The sequence below is a fragment of the Pleurodeles waltl genome, chromosome 6, assembly GCF_031143425.1.
Source record: "Pleurodeles waltl isolate 20211129_DDA chromosome 6, aPleWal1.hap1.20221129, whole genome shotgun sequence".
Classification (NCBI taxonomy): domain Eukaryota; kingdom Metazoa; phylum Chordata; class Amphibia; order Caudata; family Salamandridae; genus Pleurodeles; species Pleurodeles waltl.
In genome coordinates this window covers 820346224-820371901 of record NC_090445.1, presented here as the reverse complement: position 1 = coordinate 820371901, position 25678 = coordinate 820346224, and the positions used below count along the sequence as shown (strand labels likewise).

The following is a 25678-nucleotide window of genomic DNA, read 5'->3' as shown; positions in this document are numbered from 1 at the left end:
TGTACACCTACCTCTACCTCCCAATACCTACACCTATCTCTACCTACTTCTAATGCTAACTATCTTTACCTACACCTACTTCCTCATATACCTACTTCTACCATTACATACAAATGCCCTTACCTACCTCTACTGCTATTTAGCTCTACCTGTACCTACCTCTACTTACACTTATCCTCTACCTACTGTTACCTTTACCTAAACCTACTTCTAAATACACATACCTCTATTTACACCTACACTAATTTCTACCTACATCAGTCTCTACCTATACCTACACATATATTTTGCTATACCTACCTTACCCTCTACAAACGTGATTACTATCTTACTCTACTATAACCTGCATACACCAAACTGTACCAAAATATACCTTTACCTACACCTATGTCTAATACTACCTTTCTTTACTACCACCTACCTCTACTTACACCTACCTTTATCTATACATACCGCTTCCTACGCCTATTCTACTTCGACCTATTTTTCTCTACGTATCTCTAATACCTACCTCTACCTACACCCACCTCTACCTTAAAATAACTATTTAAACATGACTTTATCTACACCTACTTTTAACACTACCTTCCTATACCTACGCCTAAGTATATATACCTGTACCTACACAAACAACTACCTCTACCTACACCTAGCTCTAGCTCTACCTATACCTCCTCTTTTTACACCTATCTCTACCAACACGTTCACCTATACCTTCCTTTACCTATACATACCTCTACCTACACCTATCTCTACCTCTTACTACTTTAACTAAGGCCTACCTTTACCTATACCTACCTCTTCCCATAACTACCTTTACCTCTACCTACCTCTCACTACACATACACCTGCCTTTACCTCTAGTGATATTTACCTCTAATTATACCTATCTACACCTACCTCTACTTACTTATACTTTTACCTACACCTACCTCTATAACAACCTACACATACCCTTATTTAAACATAATCCTACCCATACCTACACTTATCTCTACTTATGCTGACACATACCTTTACCACCACCTAATTTGACATCTACCTAGTTTTATTAGTATCTTTCTTACCACAACCTACCTCAACTTACATCCACTTCTACCTATACCTACCTTTACCTACCTACATCTACCTATACCTCAACATACACCTATCTGTGCCCCTACGTTCACCTAATTCTAACTACATACCTTTACGTCTATTACTACCTTTCACTACCACTACCTCCCTCCACCTCCAGCTGCACATACTTTTACCTTTACATCCCTTTACCTCTACCTATCTCTAATAAAACCTGTCTATTACTTCCTACCTTTACCTACACCTACCGTTTCTTATACATACCTCTGCCTACACCTACTTTACTTCTACCTATCTCTATTTCTACGTACCTATATCGCTAACTGTCTGTGCCTACATCTATCTCTATCTACTCCAATCTCTACCTACACATACCTCTACCTACACCTACTTTCATTTATATATACCTTTATCTACACCTACTTTTCACACTTCCTGTTCTAGCTCTACTTACCTTTACCGCTTACTACCTCTACTTAAACATATCTCTTTACCTACACCTGTCACCTATACCTACCTACCTATGTCCACACATACCTATGTACATCTATCTCTACCTCTAAGTAAACCTACATCTACACCTAACTCTACTTCTACCTAACTTTACTTACACCTACCTTTATTAACACCTACAACTCTACCTACATAGACATCTCCCTCTACCTACAACCACCTGTACCTACCTTCACCCTTACCTACCTCAACCTACACCTACCGTTACCTACATGCATCTCTACCTATATCTACCTGATTTATACATACCTTTATCTACACCTAGTTTCTACTCTTTATCTGTATCTACCGTTACCTCTACCAAACCTCTATCTATACCTACCTCTACCTGCAACTATTTCATCTATACCTAACTCTATCTACACATAATTCTACCTACCTCTACCTCTACTTCTATCTACACCTTACTCTTTCCCAACTTCTACCTACCTTTTCCTAACTTTGCTTACACCTACCTTAACTTACACCTACCTCTACCTACATATACACCTACCTCTACACTCACCTGTACCTACCTCTACACTCACCTACACTACACTACCTGTACATACACTCTACCTCTACCGTTCTCTCTTTACCTACCTCTATTACCTACTTTATCTGCCCCTGCCTCTATGTACACCTACCTCTGTTTATCTACATCTACTTTAAGTACACCTTCTTTGCATACTTCTTTAAAACACATACATTTAAAATAAATTACAAGCGCTACCCTTTAAAACCAAAATAAATATTAACTAAAGTGCTACAGTTCTTCACCCTTACTACAGCTTCAAGTCTTTTGTTAATGCTATTTTTTTATTTTCCCCTCTACATCGTTGGACCTGGCCGGTAACTACATTTATTATTCCACTTAATAAAGCAAAGCAGCACAACAGTAAAAAAAAAAAAAATAAAAAAAAAAAAAGAAAGCTATAGAGCCTAAAACAGCACCTTATCTGTGGAACATATACTTCACGTCTTCCTGTTGAATTTACAGAATAGGCTTATGGGTACAAACAATGTTATATATATATATATATATAACCGAAATAATTGCTTAAGTAAAGCGTTCCAAAACCTTCAGGCTTAATTTAATCTACATATAAATTTGGTCTTTAATTTTAATTGGGTACTTCTGTTTTTGTACTATTACATACATATGCAGTTAGTTAGTAACTGTAAATACTTTTTTAAAGTCTATCGGTAATGCCTTACCATGGTTGCATATTATGCTTTACTTAGCAGCATATTAAACACACAATGTTTACTTTTCATTCTCAAACCTAAACTAATTATATGCTGCGAAGCACATCATGTGCTAATAAACTTTTTAGGTCGAGTCTACAAGCGCTCTGACCTGTTGCAATCTACCTGTGGCTTTTAACCACGCCCACTTCACGCTCAGCACTATCACTCATTCGTGGGCTTGCCTTTCAAAAATTCTTTGTTATTATTGGTAAATGCTTACGCTTGTCCCTCCTTGGGCGGTTTGGTTACCGCCTTGGACATCGACCCTGTTAAATGGATAATTGCACGTTTGCCAATACGTTTGATTGTGGGCAAACTTCTTTTTCCTTTTGTCTCTCTTTTTCGCACTCGTGCACATGGCGGGTGTGGCGCTTTGAATCAGCTCACTTATGTCAACTGTTACTTTTCGTTTTCAATTTAAGTGGCAAGAAAAGTCCATTTAGGAATTTACAACTTTAACACCTGTAACATGCACAAAGCGAGACCCATTGCATTGCAAATGCTTGTTTGTACATTGTCAAACAAGTATGTTCTTGTGGCCATTCTCTGGGTAGATATGGTGCTTGGACTGTTCAGCTCTTGCTGTTGGTTGTGCATGTGGGTTCGAACTGTGCTATTGCTCCAGAATGTTTTCTTTGGATGAGTTGTTTCATTTTGTTTTTAATGGTTATCTCGGATGGAGTGGCCTAAATACAGAAATAAAAAACCTTTGACTATGGACAAAGTAACATAGGATTTCTTGGCTGTAACATTCTTATAGGAAGTGAACAGATACGAAGCAAGTAGGATATATAGGTAATGACATAATGATGATGACTGACTTCTATAGAGTGTAGAAAAATACCTTGAGTGAACAAGCCTCTAAAAATGTGCTTACTCTGTGTAGTGGCAGTTGGAGTACACTGTAAGTATCTGGGGACAAACAACGCATGTAGAGCTCATTGCTGTACATTTTCTTAAACCTCTGCTCAGGTTTCTGTTCTTGACATTTTGACTTCAAGTTCTTAAGTAGCTGGCAGCGTGAAAGTCCGAACAAGTTCTGTTGGTTATGAGAGTGTTCTGTTTTCCAGATCTCTGCTCGTCATTTAGGGTACCCCCATTTTTTATCAATGTTATCTTTTTCGATTTTCATATCGTTTTGCTTTAAATCCTCTTCAGGCAACCCAAAAGTAACCAGGTTTTTTTTTTTTAATAGTTCTGACCTTGACGGGGCATGTCCTGAGTACGCCATTAATTGTAAAACCATAATATAAAATGTCCATTGGGATGTCGTCGTGCCGGTTCCCAAGTGCCATTGCTTATTCACAGGATTTTACCATAGATTACTTTCTTGTAGACTTGACAAGAACCAACAGCAACAACTAATTGCTTTACGCGTTCAGTCTTAGATCAGTGGCACACAGAAAAGACACAAGAGCCTGCATGAAAAATGTAATAAAATATTTCTGAAATTATATGGTGTTTGGTCACCTCTGAAAAGAGTGAGCGAAATTGGTAGATTTAACCATACAAAGAGGATGGGCTGGCCAGATTTTGGTTTGGAGTTTGGGGTACTGTATGATATGGGGTGAAATACCCCAGGTATTCAATGGCTCTGGATATTGCTGAAATGATTGAGCATATTAGTACAGTTGTGACTAATAACTAAAACATTTCAAATCTTCTTCTTTTGATTCCTCCTCTGATATTGAATTCCTTTGGTGACTGAAAAGCTTTCGTCAGCATTCTATATACGGAGCAGTGAACTTTCTGCCTTCCGGTCAGTATTGATGGACAGTGCCTCAGCCTTGCAGGACTCTTTTGCTCGGTTTTCAGACAAGGCACAGTGTAGCCTGCATAGAAAAGCACATAGTGAACGAATGTCTAATTAATTTAAATGATTGATATAGACGTGTAAATTATGAATGACACCTTAAGGGGTATTGTGATACTACCTCCAGAGGAACTTAAAGATGTGGGGGCATTAAGTTTGGTGAAATGAGCTTTGCAATTTCCATTAAGAGCTCACAGCGCTTGTCATTGTTATTGAAAATCCTACGAAAAGCAGTACGTTTAATATTGCCCCTTTCCTCATTCTATAAAATAACACCATAACACACTGTTTTAGTAGGTGTTTTCTGTTAACGTTTAGCAAGGGGTTGCCATTATTTTGTTCCTTATATTTTTATGGCAAAATAAATTGATTTCTGTTTTGAGAAATAAATGACATCAATGTTTATTTTAGGAAACAAGAAGGCAGAAGAAAACCTTAAAAAAAACTCGTAGATTTATAGTTGATGGGGTGGAAGTAAGTGTCACAACTTCAAAGATAGTGACAGATAATGATTCAAGAAGTGAAGAAATGCGAGATCTTAGGTAAGTACCACACGTAAAAGTAATGAGAGAAATTAATATATTTTGTTCTTTACCAGAGATCCAAAAGTATTGTGATTTTGTCAAATATGTTTGCATTATTGTTTTCCTTTCAAACACAATGAAACTGTGTACTAGCTTTTCTAAATTGTTGTTGCTCTAAATTGTTAATTTTAGCTTTTGTAACTAGTACTTGTCTTACGACGAAAGCATTTTTTAATCTATGCTATGTGCATTTTGTTCTTGTCTGTAAAGAGCATGGTGATTTTAATTTCAAGTCATTCACCACAGTATGATGCTTCCACCCACGTACTCTGCTTGTCTGGAGTATTGCTTTCTATTACAAGTTACTCACACAGCAGCAGCATCATTATTAGTTACAGCTCATCCATATGAGCCTACTGTATTGAATTCTCAATTCCCTTTTTTAATTTGGGGAATTAGCTAATATGGTGTCTTTAGTTTCCCTTCATGTTACTAACATGTTCCTGCAACTTACTTACCCATTCTAGGTATTTTTGAAAGATCTGTTTATTGAGCCAATCCAAAAACCATCACGTAATTGAGCCAAAGAAAAACTCTGTTATTAAGTTACATTTTGAAAAAAGCCTCCATAAAACAACAGCACTGAAACAAAAAGACTTGCATCCGCCTAAGGAATAGTCAATAATAAAGGGGAGAAGAATAGAAGAGCTGGAACACAGAAAATATCACAGTTGTATACCCTTCAAATATTATTTCTTTGAAATCCCAAGACTGTTATAGCACTTAACATCAAGCGCCTCTTAAAGTGAAATAAAGAAATTATAGCGAAGCTCGAACGTACTTAAACCTCAAACCCCTGGAGCCCACCCTCGCCTTATTGCTGTCCTGGAGGTCCAGAGCAATCTGGGACTGGGTAAAACCCAGAACACCTGTAGTCTGGCAGAGAACCAAAAGGAGGCTTCAGATTAGTTTGTCAGCAGTCTGGACTTATTGGTTTTGCTCAAATCTGGGAAAACCAGCAATTTGCAAGCTCAAGATGTTCTCAGTTTGATGCACCAGCTCTGGGCTGTGTTATCCGGACACCCCAAGTAGTGCCACTCCAGTTTCTGGACTGAGTTGTAACATATTTTTTAAACTCCTGATTAACTTGTGTTTTCTCTTCTGTCGATTTGACATGCTACTCCACTGCTAGAAATGCCTGGTCTAAGCACAGACTCTGCTTCTTTCTGCAGTTAACCTTCCCTTTCTGTTTCTCTCATGTCCTGAAGGAGGTAAAAAGGTACAGATTCTTCCTGAGTAAGGCCGGCCAGGAATCCCAGGCCAAGATTGTCTGTGGTTTTCTAGTTGTTACCATGATATTCAGAACACTGCAGAGCATGATCTTCTGAGATGGCAAGGGGGAAATCTGAGTTCTTCCTATCCCCCCGTATGTTTCTCAGTCTTGGATGGCATGATGGAGTCCCAGAATCACATTGCAAATATCAAAGGCTAGGTGCTCCCTGCTAGTAGTCGGGGGCACCACAGACTTCTCCATAACTAACAGTTTTGCTACTGCTGCGGAACTGGGCTGGCAGATGGATTCATCCCTCCACACTCAATACTGCTTTAGCAAAACTGAATTGCAAAAAACATCACTGCTTCCTATCACCATACTAAGCAAACCCGATATGGAGTTACTGTAGGGGCGCTAGTTTCATCACAAAGCTCTCCATGTGACAGCAGCTGACGAGCTCCTGCCATCCCCTTCAACTCTTTGTCTCGTGGGTCTCCCCTTCTGGAGGCTCCCTTCAGCTAGAGTCTTCGTACTCCACCCAATTCCCATCTTTGGAAGAGGAGGGGGTAGTGGCCACTACTGTTCCTCCAATTTAGCACCTTTTCGACCAAGGAAGAAGCTCCTTTCAGTTATTCAGTCCTCTGAGTCACTGCAGTGGTCCCCCCCCCCCTTCAAGGCTTTAGCAATCAGAGCCTCAATAAGCCCTATGATGAAGCACCGAGTCCCAGCAAGGGAGCCACAACAGAGCACCACAACAAGACTTCAGAATTACTGCCTGGCTGTCTGCGCCCCTTCTCACCTTGGTTTCCACGGCAATTTAAATTCTGAAACAGACCAGCAATGGTTCTCCTTTCAAGTTTTAAGAGTACCTACCACTCAACTCTACTGAAAAATACAGTTTTGACTTACCATAATTATTAGTACAATCTTAATAATTTTGGTAGTCTAATGCCAGATAAAAATGAGTGCTCTTGTTTATACCAAAATGTTTTGTGAATATTTCTCACCTTATCAGGGCAAAACATTTAATTCATATCCACTTTCAGCCTACTCTCCATTTACAACATCTTAGTTAGAATATACTAAGCTAGATGTGACATGTCGATCATTTTAATTTAAAGAATAGTTCTGTTCTACATGGCTGCTACTTTATTAGCAGTACCTGGGGCATGGTTATCCCTTCTTTCAGCTTTAAGAAGTTTTTGAATATTATTTTTATGGCGTGTCCAAACTGACTATTGAAACAAAGTAAGTGTGTGGAAGGTTCCGCCAACTCTCAACAGTATCTATTTTGACTATTGAACCTCCCAGTTTGGTGGGTTGTTTGGGTTGGGTTTCCTCTCTGCAGTCAAATAATGGTGCCATTGCACGTCCCCTCTAGCATTCCAATTGTGTCTGCTCCACCCAAATTCACAGGGCTCTTTGTACCTTTCTCCCCATTGATTCTCTAAAGACAAGGGAGGGGCAGATCTCGTTCAGTTTCTTGTATCTACACTTCAGAAAATGAACAATTCCTCTGTTAGATACTTACTCGAAAGGCAAGCAGCTGTAACCAATTCTACTTCCTTGTTACTTCAAGCCGGTTCCACACAAGGCTGGATGACTTTGCAGTGCTAATCACTGCATGTAGCCTCTGAACTGGAGAATGGAATATTTCTTTCTGATCTGTTTCTGTTAAGTTTGTTAGTGAGACTAATTTCAACCTGTAGCTGAAATAATATACAATCGCCACACTCTGTTAGCATGGCCAAGAAATCCCCACACACAACAGAACTGCTGAAGCACTATTTAATTCCTGAAGGACACTTATTCATCGGGGCACCCATAGACTGTGCCTTTTCATTGAATCTAAAACATATTATCTATTAGCAGGTCTGCTCTAGAAGACAGATCCTGGTGTGTCTGTTTGCAGACTCCTCTAGATTTCCTTTTCGTTTTGGCATGGGGAGTCCATATGTGTGTTAATTATCCTAGTGTGGAAGGGTTCAAAAATAGTAAACCCTTCATGAAATATTAGTAAATTAACTGTCAACCTAGTTCTCATGTTAATTAAGGTTTTGCTGATGGGGGTATGGCCAGAAAGCGGCAGCACTAACAGTGTGCTTCGGCCCGTCAGCAGAAATCCTACAACATCCTGATTCCCCACCCCGGATCAGCTAGTGGTAAAGCTGTCTGGGACTGGTGCTGTGGCGGTTCAGGAGGCAAAGGGCCGAGGACAAGGGGCCGCTGGCAGGGCCCTGGGCCTAGCCAAGGAACGCAGCCGAAGGTGGGGCCACGCAGCAGGGAGTGCGGCAGACCCTGAGGGTTTTTGCGGCTGACCCGGGGAAGGCATGAAGGGGAGGTGCGGCCTGTACGCAGCGGGTGCAGCAGAAGGTGAGGCCTAGAGGAGCAGTGTGGCTGGAAGTGGGGTCGTGCGGTGCAATGGGGAGTGTGGCAGCCTCTGAGGCCTTTGGCCCCCCTCAGGCTGGTGCGAGAGCTGGGGGCAGCCCTACCTGGGCAGAGAAGTGACAACTGAAAGGGGGCCTGCCCCCTCCCCCATTGGCCGTAAAGATGTGTGGGCCGACTGTCAAGAACTGGCAGCCTGACCTTGGAATGGAAGCTATTACGGGGAGGAACAGCCCGCACGTAGCTGGCCCAGCGGATGGTGAGGCCTACTCTGGGGACCAGTGGGGAGAGGCAGTGTTTTGTTGGTGGGGACGTGATAGGGGAGGACGCCCCACCCGCCTTCCTAGAATATTTTAGGGCTGAAGACCATGAATGAGCCACGGTGCTGCGAGGCTCCACCAGGAGTAAGATTTGGCACCCAAACCGAGTGCCTTGAAGTAGATGGTGTCCCGGAGTGGAGTAGACGACGGCAATGAAGTAGGTTTCACTGGGGTTACAGTTGCAGAAGGGGGTTGCACTGAACTGGAGAACCCCCGTGCCACCTCGCCCAGTGGCGGTCGCTATCCGAAGGCAAAAACATCAATCCAAATGTGGTGGCCTCTGAGATTGGCTAGCACAGAGTAGTCTGTGTTCTGTTGCCCATGCGACTCCTATTGTGGTGCAGATGAGTCCCGGGAGATCTGAGACTTGATCGGAGGGCACAAACGATGGCCACAGGGCGGTGCTGGGAACTTGGGATCCCCCTTACTGAACATTGAGAACCCTCTTTAGTTCCTGCGGCTCACCTGCCATAGAACCTGGTCAACAGCACCAGCAGGGCGGACAGACTTGAAATAGTGCCAGGTGTCGAACAGTCTGGACCATCATTTAGGGTGGGCCTCTCTTCACCAGATTTATAAAACATTACAGTATGGGTAAGGACAGAGCGGCCAGGAGTACACAGCAGACACAAAATGGATCAATATACTGTGCAGGCTGCAGGTGGTGGTCAACATGATTGAGGTGGGTGGGGGAGCTGCGCATCCCATTGCGGAGCCCTCTGGGTCACAAATATTAGCAGCCATAGAGTCAACGGGGCAATCGGTGCAAATGAAAATCAATGTCATTGCACTAGCTGTGAATCTTCTCCCGGCTGACCTACGTAGGGTGGCCGAAAGATTAACAGAGACAGAAAATCAGGTGAAGGAACTGTGCAATGAGATGCCGAAACATGGAGCCATGGTGACAACTCTTGAAGCCCGGTCAAAGGCACTGGAGGCCCGCATCGAGGACACAGTGGGTAGATCCAGTAGAAACAATCTCAGGTTCGTGGAATTCCCTGAGAGGTCAGAGGGGAACAGGCAGGAGAAATTTCTGGAAGAATGGATAGCGTCAGCCCTCCCGACAGTGAATCTCTCTAAATTTTTTGCAATTGAATAGGACCATTGGTCTTTGGCCCCGCCGCTTCCACCAGGGTCACCCCCGTGCACTATCATCCTGGACTAGACCAGAGCAGTGCAGCTGCAGAGAAAGTCCTACAGTGGGATGAAGCAAAAACTAAAAGCCATGGGACTGAAATATATGCTTATGTACCCTGCTAAACTGAAGGTACTTTACAATGGCCGCATGCACTTCTTTGCAACACCAGAGGATGCCTGGGACTGGTTGGAAGTCCGTGAAGATGACTGCATCCCAGAACGGAGCACTGGCCTCGCGTGCCTCGGGCTGGCATTTCAATCCCACAGAGATCTTGACTCAGCAGCAGGAGATGTAGAAAATCCCTCCCCTCTGCAGAGAGGATTGTTGTTTATCCGGATGGCTCCTTGGAACATGAGTCACAGAGGCTGGAGAGGGAAGAGGTGAGGTCCCTGGTTGAGTCCGTCACTTGCGCTGGGCCCCTTGAAGATACGGCCGACAGGCAAGTAGGTTCCCTGCAGTCACAGGTGGAGGCGGAGCAGGGGCGTGGCAACAACACCAATAGCAGCGAAATTACTACACGAAGGACAACCACGGAGGGGTTTGTGCCTGGACGGGAAGATGCAATGAATGATACAGCAGATTACTACTAATTACAATAATGCCCCCCCCGGCCACATACTGATGCAGGGGACATTTATGATGGTTACCAGCTTGGTTCCCTTATTGTTGGCACTGGGGAATAGAGGCATGATAGCAGGCATGGGCCGGTGTGTATGGGGATACAGGGGCGTCATTAGATAGGGGGCCAGAGGAAAACAGAAGGGGGATCTTGCTCAACCTCTCTGTACATTTTCATTTTTTTCCTACACTTAACATTCATAATCTATTCTTTTCTTTTCTATTCTTTACACCTAGCGTTATTCCGTCTTCATCTTCCCTGTATCCTTCGCTTTTCTCTAGGGTGTGGGATACGCAGTGGGAACCCTAAACATACACTGGGTCCGAAGGGACAGGACACACAGGTGGTGGAGCACCTCTTTCCCTTGTAGTTACACAACGTAGGGAGTTTCCTCCTTGTGAACCCCACTGTTCCTAGCTAGACTGGAGAAATTTTAGTTTTGCTGTTTATTAGGGTTGGGCAAACACCAGTTATGTTTCAGAATGTTTGCCCGAGGGAGGGGGGTTTGTTATGCTGCTGTTTTGGAATGACTATGTGCACAGGAGGAACAACATTATGTCAAGTGGACAGAGGGGAGGTATGGGCACAGAAGTTTCATGCATGGAGGAACACAAGGTATTGGTTGAGTTATGGCTAATACAGTTTGAATGCTTACTTGGAATTTGAGAGGCCTGAATACGTTTATAAAAAGATATCGAACTCGCACATACCTTAAGAGAACACATGCCAATATAGTGTTTGTTCAAGAAACACACCTGCTAGAGACCGATGCCCAAAAACTCAAAAAAAAGATGGCGGGGACAATTCTACTCTTCTACCTATTCCTTATATGCCTGAGAAGTGCCTATAGGGGAGGCTCCGGGTACCCTGTTCCAGCTGAGGGGACACGTGCTCAATATCGCTGGGAGATATGTGCTGCTGCATGGTTTGCTGATTGGTGTGGAAGTATGCCTGATAAGTGTGTATGCTCTCAATACAGACAACAGGATTTTTTTTTCCAGAACTTGCAACTGAATTAATACCATACATGGAGTTACCTACGATATGGGTGGGAGATTTCAACTGCATCTTAGATGGTCAGCATGGCAGACACCCACCGCAAAAGGGCACAAAGCCCCATATGACAGCAGGGCTTGCACAAAACTATGTCCAAATTACAACTAATAGATATGTGGAGGGAACTACACCCCAGGCTTCAGGAACACTCTCCCACTCATGGAGCACGTAGCCGCCTAGATTGTTTCCTATTTACTAATGAGGGAATCATAAACGTTCTGAGTGCGAACGACCAGGTGTGTTTTCTATCTGATCACCCCCTTAGTGGACCAAGTTTGCCATATTGGAGGCTATACCCGGGGGTGCTAGACTACATTGAATATAATTTAGACTTGAGGGAGGCTCTTGGTGGGTACTTTGCCACAAATTGGAACACGGCAGGCTTGAGGGGTGCAGATAGGGGGGCATTTAAGGTGGTGGAAAGGGGAGTCACCCTTACTAGAACATATAGTATCCGAAAGAAACTTGTAAAGGAGTGGTGGAGGGTCGCCTCGCAGCAATGCATGGTGAGCTTGGGGGTACTGAAAGTGGGAACAAAGCACTTGCAGACCTCTATAGAAAGGTGGCAGAAATTTGGGATAGATTAGATTGCTACGTTTGGAAAGACTACTGACTGAAACTGCATAGAGAAGGAGATAGATCGGGTTGTCTATTAGCTTAGCTAGTTAAAAGGGAAAGTCCGCCACCCCTTATACTCGCCCTAAACAGCCCTAATGGAACCCAGGTACTAGGACAAAGGGCCATAACGCAACTGTTGTGCGGTCATCTGGCTCAGGTGTATACCGCCCTGGGCGGTGTCGACACAGCTGATATTTCCAGCTTCTTAGCTCTGCAGCAGCTCCAGTGGCTAACAGAGGAACAGGCGAAAGAGCGGATCCCACAATGGAAGATCTGGGGGAGGCCCTCAAGGATATGTCTCACGGCAAGAGTCTGGGCTGGACGGTCTCCCTGTAGAATACTATCAACGGTATGACGCCCGTATACTCCCGGAACTGCTTGAGACTATATTGGAGGCAAAGAAGCAGACACACTCCCTCCACACATGAGGGAAACTATTATAATCATGCTCCTGAAGCCGGAAAAGGACCACACTGGTTCTGGGTCGTATAGGCCATTATCAATGATTAATGTGGACATAAAGTTATTGGCCAAGGTGTTGGCCCTCTGATTGAACAAGGACATTATGAGATTGTTCCCTGCCGATCAATGCGGTTTTATCCCAGAGCAGGGGGACGCATGAATCTGAGACGTCTGTTGCATGTTATGCATGCCACGGGGCCCTCAGCCCTATAGGTTGCCTTTGTGGTCTTAGATATTGAAAAGACTTTTGACACCCTCTCCTGGTTCTATTTGTAGGAGGTACCCAGGCAGATGGGACTCGACAAGGGTTTTGTAGACTGGGTGCGGCTGTTGTATCACAGGCTGATGGTGCAGGTGGGAGTGGAGGTTTCGGAGATCAACAGCAGCACGCAACAGGTCTGCCCTCTCTCCCCCCACTCCTATTTTCCCTGGCCATGGAACAATTGGCGATATAACTTAGGGAACAGATGAGAGAGTGGGGGATGAGGGTGGGGGACCAGATCCACATTGTGTCTATTATGTATGTGGATGATATATTCGTATTTGTACGGGACCCAGAGCGGTTGGTCCCAAGACTGCTGCGGGTGATGGAGGATTTTGGGAGGGTGTCAGGGCTGATGGTTAACCGCAGCAAAACAATACTGTTCCCGCCGGCTGCACTGGCTAGGACTAATGCTGATGGTCTGCTGTACTTGGGCCCCCTGTGGGAGTTACAAAGCTTTCGCTATCTCGGGCTGCAGATGAACCACTAATGCAATTCTACCTTAATATGGGTAGAGTGCTGGCAAAGTTTACATGAATCATTCCAGTTCTGGAGGCGGCTGCCATTGTCTGTTATGGGCAGAGTGGCACTTAATAACATGATCTTACTACTGCGCCGTCTTTATCTTATGCAAAATTCGTTTTGCACTCTGCCTGCATCGTTGTTTAAGCAACTAGATAAAATATTGATGAAATTGGTCTGGGCGGGCAAATGGAACAGGGGGACCTCGGACTCCCTGACCTTCAGTTGTATTACGTCGCGGGGAGACTGCAATACGCCGCACTAGGGTGCCAGGACACTCCCAATTGAGAAAAAGATTTGCTATCTGGGTCCATAGGAATACAACAGCTGCCTCAACTCTGGTGAGTGGGAGAGGCTGTCCCGAGCAGGTTCTGCTGATAGTTAAACTGGTGACACAAGTTTGCGAGAGGGTAGTCTGCATTGTTCTTCCGCATGTCCCCTATGCTAGACACCTTACCCTTGGCTGTTTACTACCCTTTCACCACATCCGGGAGGCCATGGACTTTACTTCACGGATGATTGGTGGCTGCCTTAATGCAAGCGACTTGTACCTTAACAGTGCCTTTATGTCGCCAGCAGAGGTTGAACTCAAGTATGTTATAAACAGCAACTTATCTAGCAATTTATACAGTATTTGAGTGTGTCCCGCACTGTGCGAGAGATATGGACCTCGTATCCGGATAAGCTGGGACAATCCTCAGTACTGCAATTGCTTCTAGACCTCAGTTCGTCCAGGGGAATCATATCCTGTCTCAATATGGCCCTGAAGAGCGATGGACAAACTAGCCTCACTCATAACCGTGCAGCCTGGGATGATATACTAGGAACCCCCCCTAACAGATGGAGAATGGCAGAACCTGGTCGCAGGTTCAGGAAGTGGCCAGTAACGCCCGTTTTAAACTAGTGCAATTCTACTTCATACCCAGGACTTACTTTACACCACAGCGCTTGCACAAAGCATACACATCGCACCTGGCCTGCTGTGCCAGATGCAACAAAACTACGGCTGGGTTTGGACATGTGGAATGGGAGTGTGCACCCGTCAGACAATTTTGGGAAGAAGTAAGCCTGGAACTAGATAGGGTAATGGCATGCAGGATGGACTTCTCAGCTCCACATTGCACCCTGAGTCTACTACCTTTACCCAAGAATGGGGAAAAAATGAAATACAGGTTTGCGCAGCTGGGACTGGCACTCTCAGGGTAAAATATAGCTATACACCGGGCCAGCTGTGAGAGACCAGTGTTGGAGATATGGAGGGTGGATTGCTTGCAGTGGGCTGCGGCTGAGGAAAGTAGACTGTGGCAGGTGTGCAATGATGATGAAGCTGAGAGAGATCTGTAGGAGTGGAAGGATAAAATAGAACAGCTGGTATGCGCTGCATCGGATGGTGAGCAGGTGACTACCCTCTCAACTGCTGTGGAGGCGGCGGGCACCCCGGGGCTATACCTCCTTCCTGATGCACATCACATACATCCAAATATAACAGTTCATAGCATCCGCATGGGGGCACTCTACATGACTAGACGCCACACAGGCTCCCTGTTGCTAGAGGTTAGTCTCGTTTATTGACTGAACCTGAGATTTGTGGCTGGTGTAGGGGGGGTGGGGGGAAGTGAGGGAATGGGAGTGAGGGAATGGGAGTGAGGGAATGGGCTGAGTAGGTACGACGGTGCCTCAGCGGGTCCTTCTACCCTCTTCCCCCTCCTCCAGTGTATGTACTTCATGTGTTCTAGATAATCCAATGTGCACCATGGTTTCACATGCCTTTCATGCATAACTATTGTGTTTTTTTCTGTAGGCTAAAATCTTAATGAAATATATATTAAAAATAAATAAGGTTTTGCTCTAGCCTGCTTCAATGTTGGTGTACATGACCAGACTAGTGAAAGAGGAATAGTGTCCTGTGGAGAGGGGCTCAAGCAGTGTTCTCATGGTACTGAGATGAAAATACATTTGATGGCGTTGCAAGTCTGTTTAGTGACGTAGCAGATTAATTGAGTAGATATGTTTCAGACAGTCATGAATGGGAGTTTCACATGAAAGTTTTACATTGCTGATTTGTAATATAGAGCACCTGATGCTGTAAAAGCTTAGCATTTGTGCTCAGAGTAGCCAAAATATAGACTTTGGCCAACACCCTTTTGGTTTATGATTAATCAGTCAAATGGATAACTAGCTGCACAGTTAACATGCAAATGTCAATGTCTGCTCGTTCGGTTTTCACTTGCATCACCTTTGCTTTCGAGGATGGGAGTACTGTATAAAGTACCAGTCTTCACAGAACCTTGTCAAATGGCATTTGAAGACCTCTTGGTTATTCAGCCAGCTGTGAGCATGACATGGTGTTCATGTGAATAACATTAGATTTAGGTACTTGGAAAAATGATATTGCAGTTGAGTAATTGTCCTGTTTTTTAATTTTGTGAGATTAGAGGGAAGACTCCGTGTGCTTCTGTTGGTACTTTTGAGTCAGTGTTGTTCTTTCTGAAATAGAGGTGCAAGATTCTTCGTAATTTTTACTGTTTCTTAAAACAATTTTGCAGGCCTTTTTATTTTTTTATGCATCTTTGATTTCTTTTCAGGCGCCAGGAACTGCGGGAGCTGCGACTTCTTCAGAAAGAAGAGCAGAGAGCACAGCAACAACTTAGCAACAAGCTCTTACAGCAACGAGAGCAGATCTTCCGGCGCTTTGAGCAGGAAATGACAGTGAGCTTTAAATATTTGATATATCAAGAGATGTGCAAATAAAGATTTGCTGTATTGTTTCCAAGTTGCTGCTATATTGTTTGAGTTATCCTTAGTTTCTCCTGATTTTTCCAGAACAGTATACTGTTCTGAAATAACTATATTTGCTATAACAAGGGACAAATTAAGTGTTGTTATTTCAGAGTTAATAATCATGATGCTCTGTACAAGCCTATATGATCATCACCCCTTAACCCAGCAAAATGACCTACTCCTTTGCATAATTTGCATGTCTCTTAAACATCTCATAGTTTCCACTCATGCCTCTGCGTGTGTGTGTGTGTGTGTGTGTGTGTGTTGTCTTCAGGTTAAGCTCCCAATTCTTTCCTGTGTTTAGAGTTAGCCCCTATGCTAAGGTTTGTTTGTGCCTTTGAGTGAACTGTTGCTTGGAGAGTATACAATGTAAGTGTAGAATGCCCTCTTTATGTTAGTTTCACTACTCACTGCTTTGCTTTTCAGTAGTGCCAGGGTACTGAAATTATTTAAAGGCTGTGTCAGAGACCAGACCTGTTGCAGTTGGGTTTGGCCCATTCAGTACGCCCAGATTTTTTGCTTTTTGGATCACCCGGTTTTAGACTTTTTACTGTGGGTGAGTTTCACTACGTGTGTCACCCATAGTAATCACATGACAAATGGACTGCATGTGTTTTCCACCAGTGCCTGCCTTTTAATACAAGGGCACTATGATGCAGCAAGGTTAAGGGGCACTTGCCTGGTTACACGTGGGCACATGTTTGAGGGCTGCACATGTGAACCTTCTGTCGTGCAGAGTCTGGTAACTGCCAACAGGTAGCCTGGCACAGAGGGTACACTGCAGCGTTAGATATTGACCTGTCACAGTCCTATAATATTAGAGTACAATACTAGGGAAATTCAGAATGGTAAACTGTTCTTTATTATACACATAGGGGGAAAACTGCATTAGAGTACAGTTTAGCTTTCCTTTGGCGTACAACGTCTAGTGACATATCAAAAGGGTGTAACCTGTGTGAGAAAATCAAATCTGCAAGTTCCAGAAAGATTTCTGTATAACTTGTGGGTCATCCAGAATTGACATATTTCTCCAGCTCAGCTCAAGATCAGAGCCCAGGCTTTTTGTTACCCTGCTGTGCTAAGTTAATTAGGTTTCTCTCCAGCAGTAGGAACAAAGGCTTCCCAAAACAAGGGGAGCAAATAACAGTGCTTCACTCAGCTCCTGAGGAAGGAAGGGGTGGGGATGAAGGATCTGCATCAATTAATCAGGACCTAGGTGAACTCCCTAGTGTCACTCCTTGTACACCTGCCACTAGTGAAAGCACTATTACTACATGCTCTGTGGTGTGGTTAATATATACAACTTAATTAGATCCTCTGGGAAGGGTGTGTGTGCTGTTTTCGGACCTCGGTGAGGTGAGAATTAGGCTGCAAGCAGGAGTGTCACTTTGAGGAATGTGTGACTACAAGCAAACACCCCTCCAGGAGAATCTAAGAGGCGAATAGCGTAGACACAAAAAATTTACCCAGCAGAACAACGATACCTATGTGTACTATTTAATTTAATTTAGTTGTATATATTAACCACACCACAGAGCTTGTAGTTATAGTGCTTTCACTAGTGAGTTCCTAAAATTACCCCCTGGGGTGGACCACATTCCAGGTTCGGCGCACAAATGTTAATCTTTAATTTTCCTGCGGAGGTGATGTTCATGGGGGGGACCCCTCCCCAGGCTCTTCATTGTTACCCGGTCCCCATCTTCCAGGTTGTATATGCAAGAAAAGGGGGCCGGGACCTCATCTTCAACCCCTAATTGCGACGAGAACGAAGGAACAATGTCACGCTCCCCCCAAATAAGAGAGATTGAGGCGGGCCCGGGATCGCACCTCTGGGCCCCAAGAGAGATGGAGAAGGATGGGTGATGTGAGCCTGCCCAGCTTGCCATGTCGGTGTGTAAAGGGAGCGGGCGTCCCCAACACAAGATGCACACCCTGCCTTCGGGGTCAGAAGGAGCACCCTCGGGTTCTGCGCCAGTGGTTTTGGCCTAGACTCCAGAGGGTACCCAGGGATCCTTTTCCAGATCTGCACCGGCATCGGTCGTGCCACTGCAACCTTCCTTGAGGACCGTGCAGACGTCAATGTTCCCAGCGCTGTCTGGGCCCAGAATTGGCATTGATCCCATGCTTATTGCTGACACTGAGCTGAACTGGCGGCACTTGAGGCCGATTCCGACGAGAACTTTGCTCTCTAGGTCTTATCCTGACCCTTATTCTTATGGGTGCAGGCATGGTGATAGTATGGAGGGGTCACTGGGTCTTTTAGAATTACCCCATGGACTGGGCTCAGTACCTGGGTGAAGCCAATGGTGTAGACACCTCCCCTGACGCTGGCATGCTTTCTCCCCTTACCGTGGCTACGGAGTAGGGAGTGTTTTATTCAGTGGTGGTGAGGAGAGCGACCAAGGTCGTGGGCCTCGAGCTGCCTTCTGTTGCCGTCTGGACCAACCTCCTGACTGAGGTGCTTCAGCCTAGGGCTTCCTCTTCGGAACCTCTTCTGCCCTTCAATGAAGGCCTCACTGATGCCCTGCTGGGGACTTGGTGCTAACCTAGCACATGGGCTCCTGTTAGTGGAACAATCGCCCACTGCCATAGGCCTGCGCCTAATGACCCAGTTTTCCTGACCCAACACCCCACTCCTGAGAGCTTGGTTATCCATCCCTAGGCACATTCCTTTCCACACCCCCAGATAAGGAATCCAAAAGACTGGAACAGTTAGGAAGGAAAATGTTCTCTTTCTCCATTCTGACATTGCGGGCCATGAAGACAGCATTCCTTTTGGGCTGTTACTCCTATACCTTATGGGACCCAGTTGCACAAGTGCTGCCACAGGTCCTGGAAGAGGCCCAGGCCATTCTCTTCCAAGCTGTTACTGATGGGAGAGATGCAGCTAAATTAACTTTTGGACGTGGACTGGATATGACCTACTCACCGGGTAGATTGTTTGCATCAACTGTGGCCTTGAGGCGCTACACTTGACTGAGGACGTCTGGCTTTTCGGGCCATGTCAAATCTGTGCTTATGGACATGCCCTTCAATGGCACCCACCTCTTCGCAGACAAAGCAGACTCGATGCTCGAGCGATTTAAGGAGTCCAGGGCTATGACTCTGCCCTAGTGCTTTGTGGCTTCCCCTCACCCCTTTCAGTCTGTTTTTGCCCCTTTCGTGGCTATGAAAGGGATGCCCAACCATGTCCCTTTCCCTCCAGCCACTGTGCCACATGCTTGCTGGCCAGCCTCTGTGTGGCTGGGGCGTGAGATTCAACGTCCTCATGGATCAGGGAGCCAGCGGCCGACTCAGTCCACCACCCCTCCCGCTGCAGCCGTCAAACCTTCCTAGTCTGATGCTTCCCCATTAGTGGCCGGTCGGAGGCAGAATTCGACATCACCTGCCCCGCTGGGAATCAATCATATGAGACAGGTGGGTTTTGCAGATTGTCCGAAGGGGCTGCTTCCTCCCCTTTGAGACTACCCATCTGTCCATGCCACTATCCTACGATTGGATGGCAGGGATTACCTGGCACTACTTCGCAAGGAGGTTACGACTCTCTTGGCCAAGAAAGTTATAGAGGGGGTCCCTCTGCCAGAAGTAGGTCATAATTGTTATTCCTACTACTTTCTGGTGCCCAAAAAGGACAAGGGCCTCCGTCCTATCGCAGACCTCTGGTCCCTCAAACTCTTCCTCAAAAAGGAGAAGTTCAAAATGCTCACTCTGGCTCAGGTCCTATCTGTCCTGGGCCCAGGAGACTGGATGGTAGTGTTGGACTTGCAGGATGCATATTTCCATATTCCCGTCCTGCCTGCCCACAGACGTTATTTGCATTTCACAGTAGGTCACAAGAATTTTCAGTTTACTGTGCTCCCATTTGGTCTTACCAGTGCTCCTCTGTTGGTCAACCAAGGTGGTGACGCTGGTCGCAGCTCATCAGCGCAAGTCAGGGGTTTCCGTCTTCCCCTACCACGACGACTGGCTGTTGAAGGCGGACTTGCCACAGGCTATCGTTTCTCACCTCCCGGCTACGGCGTACCTCCTGCATATACTGGAATTCACTATAAACGTGCCCAAGTCACACCTGAATCCTTCTCAGACGCTCCATTTCATCAGAGCAGTTCTGGACACAGTGCAGTTTTGGGCCTATTCTCCTGAGCGGCGAGTCCTAGATATTCAGGCTATGATACTGATGTTTCAGCCTCTGTCCTGGATTTCTTTGAAAATGACTGAGGCTGCTGGGCCTCATGGCCTACTTCATCCTGCTGGTGACCCATGCCAGGTGTCATATGCGGGCTCTGCAGTGGGTCATGAAGTTCCAGTGAGTGCAGCATCGGGGAAATCTCTCGGACATGGTTCAGATGTCTGGGGAAACTGTGCAAGATCTGCAGTGGTGGCTTTTGAGCAGTGATTGGACCAGAGGCAGAGCCCCCTCCCTTCCCTAACCAGATCTGATGGTAGTGATAGATGCGTCACTCCTGGGATGGGCCGGCCACATGGGCGAGGCAGACATCAGAGGACTCTGGTCTCAGGTAGTGTCCAGGCTCCATATCAGTCTTCTGGTGCACCAGGCGATCAGGCTAGCATTGAAAGCATTCCTTTCCTCTCTCGAAGGGAAAGTGTTGCAGGTGTTCAAAGACAACACCACCACCATGTGGTACTGCAACAAGTAGAGTGGAGTGGGGTCGTGGACCCTTTGTCATGAAGCTCTCCACCTTTGGACATTGCTGGAGTATCAGGGCATATCTCTGGTGGTTCAACGTCTGGCAGGCTCTCTGAACGTCAGAGCAGACAAACTCAGCTGTCAGTGCCTGGTCGATCATCAATGGTGTCTCCATCCGGAGGTGGTACAATGTATCTTAAAGCACTGGGGAGATCCTTGGTTAAATCTGTTCGCCTCTGCAGAGAACGCGCAATAACAGCTGTTTTGCGCTTTGAAGTTTCGAAGGCGATGCAATACTCTGCAATGCTTTTCGTCTCGGGTGGAACTCAGGATTCCTTCATGCCTTCACGCCTTCCTGCCAATACCCCTTCTACCCAGAGTTCTCAAGAAGATCAAGAATGACCGGGCCCAAGTAAATCTTGTGGCTCTGGCCTGGGCACAAAGAGTCTGGTATCCCAAGCTCTTGAGCTTGGCCATCGATCCTCCAATCAGGCTGCCCCTTCTGGAGTATCTTCTGTCGCAGCAGCAGGGGGACGGTTCTCCACCTGAACCTGTCCAATGTCCAACTTCTTGCGTGGAGATTGAGCTGCGGCAGTTGGCAGCTTTTGACCGTCCGTCCGAAGTCTGTGATGTTACCTAGGCAGCCAGGCATCCCTCCACCAAAATGGCATACGTCTGTCGTTGGAACAAATTTGTGGCATGGTGTACAGACAAGTCTGTTGAACACAATCCACCACCTCCCCCTCTGAACTCCTTTTGTTTGTGATGTCTCTAGCTCAACAAGGCTGTGCTCTGGGTACCCTCAAGGGATAATTTGTCTGCCATCTCGGCTTTCCTGAGATTGCCTAACCAACCCTCTTTGTTTAAATCTCGTATTGTTGGTAGATTCTTGAAAGGTCTTACCCAGATGTTTCCTCCTCCTCCGTTCATAATGCCCAAATGGGATTTGAACCTGGTTTTTACTTTCTTGATTTGTGCGCCTTTTGAGCCACTTCATAACTGTCCACGTTGGCTTCTTATTCTAAAGACAGCCTTCCTGGTCTCCATTATTTCTGGGCGCAGAGTGAGTGAGCTGCAGGCCTTTTCCTCAAAGCCACCTTTCATTTCCATCCATCATGACAAAGTGGTGCTTCGTACCAGGGCTTCCTTTTTACCTCAAGTTGTCATGACCTTTCATGTAGGCAAATCCATCTCCTTGCATACTTTTTACGCACCCACACATCCTTCTAAGGAAGAGGAGAGACTCGACCGCCTGGACCCAAAAAGACCATTAGCGTTCTATCTTAATTGTTCTAAAGAGTTCCAGGAGGATGATCAACTCTTTGAGGGTTATGTGGGTGTGAAGAAAAGGTCGAGCAGTGCAGAAGAGAACCATCTCTAGATGGGTTGTTCTCTGCATTAAAATGTGCTTCGCTTTGGCTAAGAAGCAACCCCTGAGGGTTTGCGAGCTCACTCCACTAGAGCAACAGCTGCAACACAGAGCTCCAGTCCAGGATATCTGCCAGGCAGCAATATGGGTGTCATTGCACCCGTTCACCAAACACTACTGCCTCAACAGTCCGGTTCGAAGGGATGGGGTAGTTTACCCGTTCCGTCCTGCAGGACTTTCCAGTAATTTCTTGGTTTGCAGACCCGCCTCTGGGGTTGGTATTGCTTGGGTATCTTTTCTTTTTTTTTTATAAAGAATTTTTATTGATTTTTGCAAAAGAAAAAATAACCATGATACAAAGGTCATAACACGATGCCAACGGACATCCAACATTGGTCGAACCTGTGATCCCAGATAGCACTAATATTAAAGATAACAGATAACATAGTATTCAGGAGCCTAGTGCGGCCTCCCATTTCCCCCATATCCTATTATATTTATTCGGACATCCTCTAGCCTCATATACAAGTTTTTCACTCTGCGCACACCAATCCACTCCCTGTCTCCATTTAGCCAACGATGGGGCATTCTTGGCCTTCCAGTTTGCCACTATGTCCCTCTTAGCCACTAAGCACGCCACCCCAAGGAAAATTCGATCTGGTCTCCTTAGCTCGATGTCACCCATGATCCCGAGGAGGAGGGGTAGAGGCTCTCTCTCTATATTCTCCTGCAACACCTCAGAAATCTCCCCCAGGACCGCTCCCCAATAGGCTACCATGGCCGGGCAGGTCCACACCATGTGGAAGAAGTCAGCTGTAAGGTTTCTGCAGCGAGGGCACTCCGCGTTGGGGCGGAGGCCCGCTCTGTGTAGTTTGTCGGGTGTGAGGTATGCTGTGTGCAAAAAGTAAGTTTGTATCAATCTGAAACGGGTGGCGATCGCCAGGGCCCGCGGGGCCCTTAGCGCCTCACCCCATTCCATCTCTTCCATGGGGCCCACCCACCCCTCCCATCTCTGGCGAAGCACCCCCAGGGAGCCCGAGGTGCCGGAGACCAGGGTGCGATATATCTGGGAAACACCTCCCCTACCTAGGCTCCCCATCAATGCCTTGGCCTCCATGAGGCTGCATTCAGGTATGTTTTCCCCCTCTCGGATGTGTACTGATAAGGCATGTCGGAGCTAGAGGTATCTGTGGAACTGTGTCTTGTTTAATGAAAAGTTTTTCTGGAGATCTTCAAAGGACCGTATGTGTGACCCGTTCCAGACATCGCCTAGTGTGGAGATGCCTATGTTGTCCCAGTTCCGAAACCCCTCCAAGCCCGCCACCTCCACCAATTGCCTCCCATGCCACAGTGGGGTCTGCTGGGTAAGTCGTCCCCACCACCCCGTTGACTTTTGAGCCGTCCGCCATCCCTGTAGAACCACCCTGGTCACATCTGGGACGTCTCGAGAGATCGGACCTTCATAGAGGGTGTCCAAAATCCGTGGGTAACCCATCGTTTGGAGCTCCAGTCGGTACGCCGGGTCTGTCCACCCACCCCCCATCCAGTCATTAATCACAAGTACTTGTGTCGCGAGGTGGTAGGAGTGGATATTGGACATGCCCAAACCTCCATCATATACATCCCTCTGGCAGGTTTTGAGCGCTAATCGTGGGCGGGCTCCGCTCCATATAAATTGACGCACCAATGAGTCCATTTCCCCAAACCATTTCCTAGGGATGGGATGGGGAAAATTTTGCAGGAGGTAGAGGAGCCTAGGAAGGATCATCATCTTATAGAGCGCGATTCTACCGAGCAGGTTAAGGGGGAGTGTCCTCCAGTGTAGGAGATCACTTCTGATTTTTCTGGTTAACGGTGTAAAGTTAAGTTCCCATGTCAACTCAGGGAGAAGTGAAATATACATTCCCAGATATTTGAAGCTATTTCTTCGTACTGGAATGTTTCGCTGCCAGTCCACACAATCCCCGGAGCGGTGTAGGGGGACCAGTAGGGACTTGGCGGGGTTCAGGATCAGCCCCGAGGCTTCCGCGAAGAGGCCCAGGATCTCTAGCACGCGGGGGCCACTTTTAGCCGGGTTGGATAGGTATAGGAGGACATCGTCTGCGTATAGCGCCACACGGTCTTCTGCACAGGCAGGCCAGGACCAGCCCTCGATCAGGGGGTCTCCTCGCAGCAGTATCGCAAGAGGCTCTATCATTAATGCGAAGAGCAACGGGGATAGCGGGCAACCCTGCCGGGTTCCGCGGCCAATAGGGAATGGGTCAGAGACCACTCCATTCACCCGGACTCGAGCTGTCGGTTTGGAGTACAGGAGTCTCACCAGGCCTCGGAATCTGGGACCGAGTCCATTTTTCTGCAAGACCAGTTCAAGGTAAGACCAATCCACCGTGTCAAAGGCTTTTTCAAAGTCCAGCAAGAGTAATGCCAAGTGTGCGTGCGACAGAGAATTGCGATGCGCCAGAGCCAGATGCAACCGCCTAATGCAGTGCCTGGTGCTACGAGTGGGCATAAAGCCACACTGGTCAGGGTGCACTAGTGTAGGTATTATCTCTTTCAGTCTAGAGGCCAGGGTCGAGGAAAGCACTTTGATCTCAATGTTTAGAAGTGAGATGGGTCGGTATGCCGAACAATGTCTCGATGGGGGCTGAGTTTTGGGAATCACTACTATTGTCGCCTGGTCAATCTCGGTGGGAAATCGGCCTAGTTTCTCGGCTTCCCCATACATGTTGAGTAAGTGGGGACCCAGTATATCACTGCATTTGCTATATAGCTCTGCCGGGAATCCGTCAGGGCCGGGGGTCTTGCCCGATGCCAGGCTGGAGATTGCACTGGTGATCTCTGCAAGGCTAATAGTTTCATCTAGCCTGTCTCTTGCCTCCAGGGAGATCCTGGGGAGAGTGATCTCATTCAGGAGGGGAGTCTCTTTCTCAATAGCGGGGCGGGGGTGCATTGCATAGAGGTGGGCATAGTAGGACGCGAAACTTTGTGCGATTTCAGCTGGTGTCCTAGAGAGGGCGCCCGAGGGCTCCAAAATCTCAGGTATAACCCTGCTGGCCAGAGGACGCGCG

General features: G+C 46.4%; 1 protein-coding gene across 2 annotated transcripts in view; it reads left to right on the top strand.

Annotated features, from left to right (window-relative positions):
• Positions 1 to 25678, top strand: part of LOC138300280 (STE20-like serine/threonine-protein kinase) — a 310793-nt gene that overhangs the window by 144817 nt on the left and 140298 nt on the right. For both annotated transcript variants that reach the window (XM_069239454.1, XM_069239453.1), the window contains exons 10-11: positions 5045 to 5175; positions 16398 to 16521. In XM_069239454.1, coding sequence (XP_069095555.1) covers positions 5045 to 5175; positions 16398 to 16521 — 255 coding nt within the window. The remainder of the gene's footprint in view (positions 1 to 5044; positions 5176 to 16397; positions 16522 to 25678) is intronic.